This window comes from Papaver somniferum, chromosome 6 (genome assembly GCF_003573695.1).
Source record: "Papaver somniferum cultivar HN1 chromosome 6, ASM357369v1, whole genome shotgun sequence".
In the NCBI taxonomy this organism is placed as follows: domain Eukaryota; kingdom Viridiplantae; phylum Streptophyta; class Magnoliopsida; order Ranunculales; family Papaveraceae; genus Papaver; species Papaver somniferum.
Genome location: NC_039363.1, coordinates 125448952 through 125456879, shown reverse-complemented (window position 1 = coordinate 125456879; position 7928 = coordinate 125448952). Strand labels below are relative to the sequence as shown.

The 7928-nt window shown below is 35.4% G+C and overlaps 1 protein-coding gene across 1 annotated transcript; it reads left to right on the top strand.

Annotated features, from left to right (window-relative positions):
* Positions 1-5898: 5898 nt before the first annotated feature.
* LOC113291451 (zinc finger protein 4-like) lies at positions 5899-6531 on the top strand. Its single transcript, XM_026540984.1, has one exon. It carries the CDS (start codon positions 5899-5901, stop codon positions 6529-6531), a length of 633 nt encoding a protein of 210 aa, XP_026396769.1.
* Positions 6532-7928: the final 1397 nt, after the last annotated feature.

Sequence of the window (7928 nt, the reverse complement as noted above, 5' to 3'; positions counted from 1 at the left end):
GTCCGGTTATACCTCAAGTCTCAACAAAGTTAAGATAGGTTCTACCAAAGTCATCTTCCATTGGTAATCCTAAATATATTCAATGAATAACACGACCAATCATGATTTCCCTTTCGATTATGAAAACAAGTTCATACGTCCACTTCCTTAAACTAATGTAAAGATACGTAGTTTTCTAGGATGATTTCACACCTATATAATGCACACATAATCAAATAAATATATACAATAGATTATGTCGATGTCGTAATAACGAAGTTCCAAAAGATAAGTGTTTCCACTTCGTAATATGTTTTTCTTGACACTTTGATCATACTGTTATGATCAGGTCTCACCACTAGAGTATTATATACAATATATACAGCTTCCCATGTTATGTTTTCAATATAGGACGACTTGAAAGATACGTTAGGAATGGAAACAAGGTCAAGTCAATATTACTAACCTCAAGTTAAAGGATGATGTCGTCGTTGTAGTCGTTAATTCTTCCCATTCTTCAGGTCTTCGGAGTAATACTTGTATGTCTCAACATTCCTAGACTTTTTAGTCTCACCTAAACGAAGTTGACTCTAGTATTTAATCAAGCGACTCTAGATGAGTTTTGATACTAAAATATGAAAACCAAACTTTGCATACGCTTGGTGGGTTCAACCGAGCTATGCTCTAACAAAAATAAAACAAACAATATCTAACAAACCCTACATCGAAATTTTACGAATTTTATCTTGCAGAAAAGCTTTTAAGTAGATTTACACAACGAGTACAAAAAACAATATTAAATTTATAATATCAAAAGTCATTGTATTTTTAAGCATATACATCGTTTTAATGCACGAACTAAAATATGGCTGGCTAATGTATTGTTTTGTTTTTCAAATTAAAATATGTTTATTGTCTATTGATTAATTTATTTATGCTAGCCTAGTTGGTATGCCTTGTTATGTTTATGCATGACAAGACATGTTCTAATATTTATCTCAACTCTTTCACCAATTTTTATCCTCAAACCGGAAAACATGTTATCAATAGCGCAAGTAACACATCTTAGACGGTTTTCTTAATACGTCATAGTTAGTTAGGGCAATTCTTATGGAAATCAACAAATCAAAAAAATTGTTGAGCCATGTGGATGGTCAAAGTGCATTTTTTTCATTTTGCATTATGGTAAAAGTAGTGGGCGGTTGACCATCAACCGCACGGGTCAGCTGAATCCGCTCGCGGTTTAACCAAAACCTCGCAAACGATGTAAATCCGCCAGTGGATGTTGTGAAACCGCCAACGGCTAGTTTTTCAAAAGTAAAAAATTGTCATTTTTTTTACCTCTATAAATTACTACCATCTTCAGACAACAACTCGCACCAAAATTCACTTCTCTTGAATTTTCTTTTCTAAATCTATTTCAAATTTTTAATTTTATTGTTAGTGAAATGTCTGAAAAGACGATAATACTTTTTTTGCGATGTAAAACTTGAAGCTGCTATTTCTAAGATATGTGGAAGTTTTAAAAAAGATTGAAAATTGTAAGAGGGAAGTGCAATTTTTAGAAGTGGCTTCAGGAAAATGCTCTACTAGCTAAAAGGCAGAGACGAGCTCTAGTTTTGAAAGTTAACAACAGAAAATTCAAAAACAAAGGCGAAACTATCAAAGAGCGCGTTGAATGGAAGATAGTCAAATGAAGATAAACAAAATGTCAAAGATTGTACTGGATTTTTATTGAAGCTGTTTAGTACTTTTTATTATTGTCAAAGTTTATATGTTGTAAAAGAAGTGGCAGTAATATCAATGAATGAAAATATTTAGATTTTAAAATAGATTTTCATTTCATTTTAAGCGATGTTTATTACACTTAAACTTGCATACATAATAGATGACAACAATAACATTAAACTACATCAAATCCAGCCACATTATCTCTATACAGTTCATAGCATTCAAAATGCTTAAACTCTCTTTCGTTTTCTTCAGTAAACTTGGTTTGAGCAATGGTTTTCTGAAAAATAGATAAACAACAAGTTAGTTAAGATATTATGATGCAGTTGATCAGTGAGGACAAATATATTAAGATATTCACCAGTTCTTCGTTGGATAATCTTGAATTACTATGGTGAACCATCCACAAAACTTTTGTATAATATTTGACATCATTAGTGATGAATGAAAATCTTAGTTCTAGGCTCTTACTGTTTCTTATATATTCGTTTCGGATGCTACAAAACTTTGCAATACTCTTTCACATAAATAGTCCATGTTTATAATTCTCGTCATACGATGTATCCATCATCGAACAAGAGTAACATCTTCTTCCATAGAAAAGACAAAGAGAGGTACTTGGGTGCAGTACAGATGTGCTTGAGATGGACCATCTTTAAGAATGTTGAAACAAGCGTCTATAGAAAAGGTTTGCCGCGAGTTTCCTCTCAATTATCCAAAGATGTTTGGATCACTTCAGCTTCAGTTACACCGATGAATTTTTCTCGATCAATTTCCCTTACCATATAATGAAATAGCGTGACTGCTAGCTTAATTGATTGAAAACGAGAATACAATAGACGAGCATCTCGGTTTCCCGGGCTCCCCGTTATTGAGACGAACATTGTAAAAATGTTCTCCTAAAAAGACCTGTCTTGATCTCTCATACCAACAACTACCCTATGAATAAAATAGCCTTTGCATATAGCTAAATCCTTTTCTTCAGTAAACTTAGGACCATGAATTCTAGCAGACATTTTTCTGCAGATTGAGAGATGATGGGTTTTGGAAAAAAATAAAAAGATGTGAAGAGTTGAATTTATAGGGTAAGAAAAATAGAGTCATTGGAAATATAGTCGTTGGCGGACAAAGTAAAACCACCCGCGACTTTACTTGTACCGCACATTTGAATTACCAACGGTTACTTTTTGTGTTATAAATAGGTTTGCTTCTCAAACAAACCAACAGATTTCTTTCTTATCCAACAACATCCACCATGTTTTCAAAAGGCAAAGCGAAGTAAATATTATGTGTCGAAGCAAAAGAGGTTTGTCCATTATGTTTCATGGACAACCACAGTCTGATGCAATGCCCTTGGATGTATTCAAAGTGTCCGCGAGAAGGTTTTTCACGCATCATAATGGTGATTAAATCACAATCGGAAAATCTCAGGTATTGCAACGTCAAGATCCCAATTATCCAAAGGAACCACATATGCTAGATGATGCTATCAAGGTTAAAGAAGAAGAAGAAAATTTTGCAACACTCTGTAGTAACTTCAAACTTAAAGCCAAATTGAAGAATGAGTTGTTACACTGCAAGCACTGTGGGGATGAAGATCACAAATACATACATTATCCAAAAAGAATTAGTGGATGCTCAAAGGCAGGTTGCCGGACTTTTATGCATTTACGCACTTCTACAGAAGAAGACACATATGGAACGCATTTCTGGGAATGTCCTAGGTTTTTTTTCTTTTTAGTGGAGTGGGCTGATTAAAGTGTAGGAACTTATCGATTCACTATGGTATTATGTTGTGTTACTATTTAATCAAATATGTTAATATCTTCACATTTGCACCATCAATATTATAGCTAATTTAAACATTTTTCTTATAAATAAAAACATACTACGGTGGATTAAACAACTACATCGTACATGAGAATAAAGAAAATACATTAGATTAAAACAACTACTATATAGGCGTAAACTCTCGTCCTCATTTAATGGTCGAGTGGTGGAATATTTAGGACGATGTAGGGATTGAATATGTTGAGCACCCTAAGAATGTTGAAACAAGCTTGGAAGGCGAAAGGTCCGTCGTGAGATACTTCCCACGTCACTAGTGTTCTAGGTTCCATTTCATTTTCAGCTTCACCATTCAGTTTATTTTTGTGATTGCAATAGTAGAACTAGGAATTCCGATACCGTGCGACTAATTACACTAAAACATACGACTATCCGTCAGCATCACACCCATAAATGTTCCTCGTTTCAGCGGAGAACATTCTATAAACTTTTTCCCAGAAACACAACGACGATTCGGCTACATTTCTATCGACATCATATTGTGTGTGAAAAACAAAGGCTCTACAAATAACAAATCCTCATCTTGACGGTATCTAACACCGCGAACTCTGGCAGACACTCTGGGAGGCATTTTTGTAGATAATTTGTGAGTTAAGAGATTTAGATTGTTTAGAATGTGTGAATTTGGAGTTGAAAAAAGGAGTATTTATAGAACTCAGAATTCTAGTCCTTGGATGAACATATTTGCAGTCGTTAGCGGTTTTAGATTATCTGCTGGCGGTTTTAGATCAAGCGGGGCGGATCATGCAAATCCGAACGATTTTGCTGAACCCACTAGCAGATTTCCTCTGTCCGCGCGGCTCTAGATTAAGCGGGCGGTTAATGACGGGCCTCACTCAACAAACTAACAATTTTATTGGTTTGATCATCTGTTTTTATAGTTTGTTGAGTTCATAGTGGGAAGAAATGCTCTTAAAACTGTGATTGATGTGATAATCTCCTCCTTTTTAACTTTTATATAGTCTAGGCTAGGATGATGATCCGGAACTACACTGTCTAGCGACTAGAGTAACTCAAGGTCAAAAACGAGGTTAACAAAATTTATTAGTTAGTACATGTCCTGTTCCAAGGAAAACAAACACGAAATATCTCCTCCTGCAATAATGCACGGATTTATGAAATCCCACTTCGTTTATGTTGTTTTGGAGTTTTATGTATATAGGTCCCTCCAAAAATTCCAAAAACCAAACCTGGTATATAATTGAGAAACAAATCTAATCAAGAAAAAAGAGGAGAAACCCTACAGTACTTGAAAGCTCATTATCAGGTGATCACTCACTCTTGTCGTTGTTGGAAACTTTCAAGTGTCTTTATCATTTCCATATCTAGTAACAATCTTTTTCTTTCATTTTTACTGCTTATGTTAAGTCCTAGTGATTCCTTGCACAATTTTGTTTGAGTCAAAATAAGAAGTTTTTCTTTTATCTACTTTAAGTAACGCAAAATGGGTCATTTGTATAAATATTTTTAAATCACAGTTCAAATGGACGAGTAAAAAATAGTTTGGGTGAAATGGCCAAAAAAAAAATAGTAAGGATGAAACTAGGATGAAACCAGCTTAAATTTAAAAAATAGCAAGGATGAAACTGGATACATCCTATGTAAATTAAAAATAAGAAAAAATAAATGGGCATAGTGAAACTGGTTACATCCTGCCTATTTTTACATTTTTGTCCATTTAAACAATATCAAAATCTAACTGTCCATTTCACCCAGAAATTGTTGATTTTGGTCTTTTTAACCAATTTTGTGTTTAAATAAAAAGGACAATACAGCTGAAGTCGTTGGTGCCTGTTCCTTCTTGCATGCCTCTCTGGTCTTTCCATACTTCCATAACTCGCAAGACTGATGAGAGACCGTAAAGGTCACTTCTTGAGCAGACTGAGAGAGAGCCAGTAATCCGTCACTTCTTCATCAGATGGCAGTTTGTACCATAAAAACCCTACTTACTTTAAAAATAATTAAAAAATTCACCTAAAAGATTTACTAGATTCGATTTCTGATTTACATGTCGGTATCCTCTAAGCTCAACTTAATAGGTTATTGCTGGGAAATTAAACCCCATTTGCATTAATTTGATAGGCATATATAGCATTCATGGTGGCCGTATAGTTGGTTACTTGTCCAATAAATTTTGGTTGAACATTGAAATGTCATGCGATCATCCTCCGACCTCCACCTCAAACCATGCTGTGGGCCCACCACCACCTTCGATCTAACTCATTTATAAAAGCAAAGGGAACCAAATGCATCACTGATTCAATATCCCTTCACTTTAGTTTCTTCCTCACCTTAAGTCTCATTTCATCTAAACTTATAGAGAATATACAAAAGCTCAGAATGATCTTCCAGGGAGTAGTTACAGAACAACAAGAAAGGTACCCAACAAGAGAAATTCAAGTGAAAAACCAAAATAATAATGGTTTGATCAAAACCAGCAGCAGCAACAACAAGAGAGAATGGTTGGAATTAAGCCTTGGCAGAACATCTAGCAGCAGGAAATCTAAAGAGTACCATAAGCCAAAACTCACATTCCACAAGATTTTTACATGCAACTTCTGCATGAGAAAGTTCTACAGCTCACAAGCATTAGGCGGTCATCAAAATGCTCACAAGAGAGAAAGAGGAGTAGCTAGAAGGTATCATTCACATAATTTAATGAATTCTATGATCATGGGTTTACCCTACATTCATACTACTCCAAGAATACTTGGTGTTAGTACTCACTCATTGGTCGTGCAAAACCCTAACATATTAGAAGGAAATACTGTTGGACATTTTGTCGATGTGGAAGCCTTGTGTAGTGCAATTACTCAGTCGGCAAAGCAGCACTCGACAACCGCACATACTGATATGATATGGCCTGGAAGTTTTCATGCTGGTCATCATCATTCCAACCAAGTAGCATTCTCAAATGGTCAATCATCATCATCAACCAACGTTCATCCACTTAATTTGAATCTTACTCTTTGATAACCTGCACATGTGCAACATCGCCAAAAAGTCACCTGTTTCAAATTGTTTTCCTCTAATTAGTTACAGGTTGCAATCTCTGTGTCCTTAGGGTATTAGGTGGGCACCATTGGGCCTACGACAACTTACGCATTATCTTTGATTAGCATTTAGCAGCATCACAGCTAGAAATTCAAACTGCTAAAGACATTTAGATCAGGTTCTAAAATATTTCGAGGCCCTCATAACTACATGGCTCATGGTGATGCATATACAAGGGTACATCTCTTCGACTCTTCCTACGTCCTATCTTGGCCATCACCGGAAGAATATATAGTTCTTGGCCATATTGACCAATAGGCGTGCATTTTGGAGAATGATGTATCTCTCTATAGGTACTTGACCCTCTTTTAGGGCCGTCTTATAGACCTCAGGTTCTACGTACTGTTTTCTGCATCATGATGGATGTTGCCGAAATGATCTAGGAGAAGATGAGAGCCTTCCTTTGCCAGTTGTTCGTAAGGGAAGTCCGAAGTTTTTTTATTCTCATCTCCCAACGAACTCTCTCGGTTCTTGACCAGATTTCACATAATCTTGTACTCAGACCTCATCCGTTGATGATCTCTAAAATTATTACTGTTTGGCAGATCTTTTATCAATCAAATTAATTTGAGAAAAATGGTGTTTTGTGATACACTTTGATGATTGACTGAAAGTTGATGAAGTTTTCCTAATAAAAACTGACAGCAATTGTTGCTTCATTATATCTTGCGCTTGCCTTTTTTTTGTTGATTCTGATATTCACCGAGTCTCGGACACGATAGGTCATGGCACTCGTTGTTGTCTTTCGATCGGTACTTATGTTTTGAACTGCATTGTAATCATATTATGCGTAATAGACTAGTAGGTTTTAGAATTTCTTTTTAGGTTCCAAACTTCCAATAGAGATTTTCTTTCCCTTGAACACATATGAAGTCCTTAAAATCGCAGTAGGCTATTTTAAGGCATGTAGGGCTGCGAGGAGTAAGACTGTTTGAAACTGAGTAATGAAGTGAAGAGGCTTGATAGCTAATGGCCACATATAAGACATCATTACAGCACATTTATAATGTATCGATATTTCACCTTTATAGGAGTTTCTTTATCCATATCCATCTTCCATAACTGTATATTTCATTAGTATCTACGAGTCTAGAGTACAAATCATTCACATCACTGCTGATTTCCATTTGCCTTGCTAATTGCTCACATGCACGAGTTATAGTTGAAGTGTCATTTTTAATTTTAATTAGTTTACAAACCAAACTATTTTTAGAGACGTTTCATAGTTTTGCTAAGGTTGCTTAGTGTTAAATCTTGATCTGAATCAACTGCTCGTCTTTCAGTGTAGCATCATCACTTTTTGAAACTTACATGCG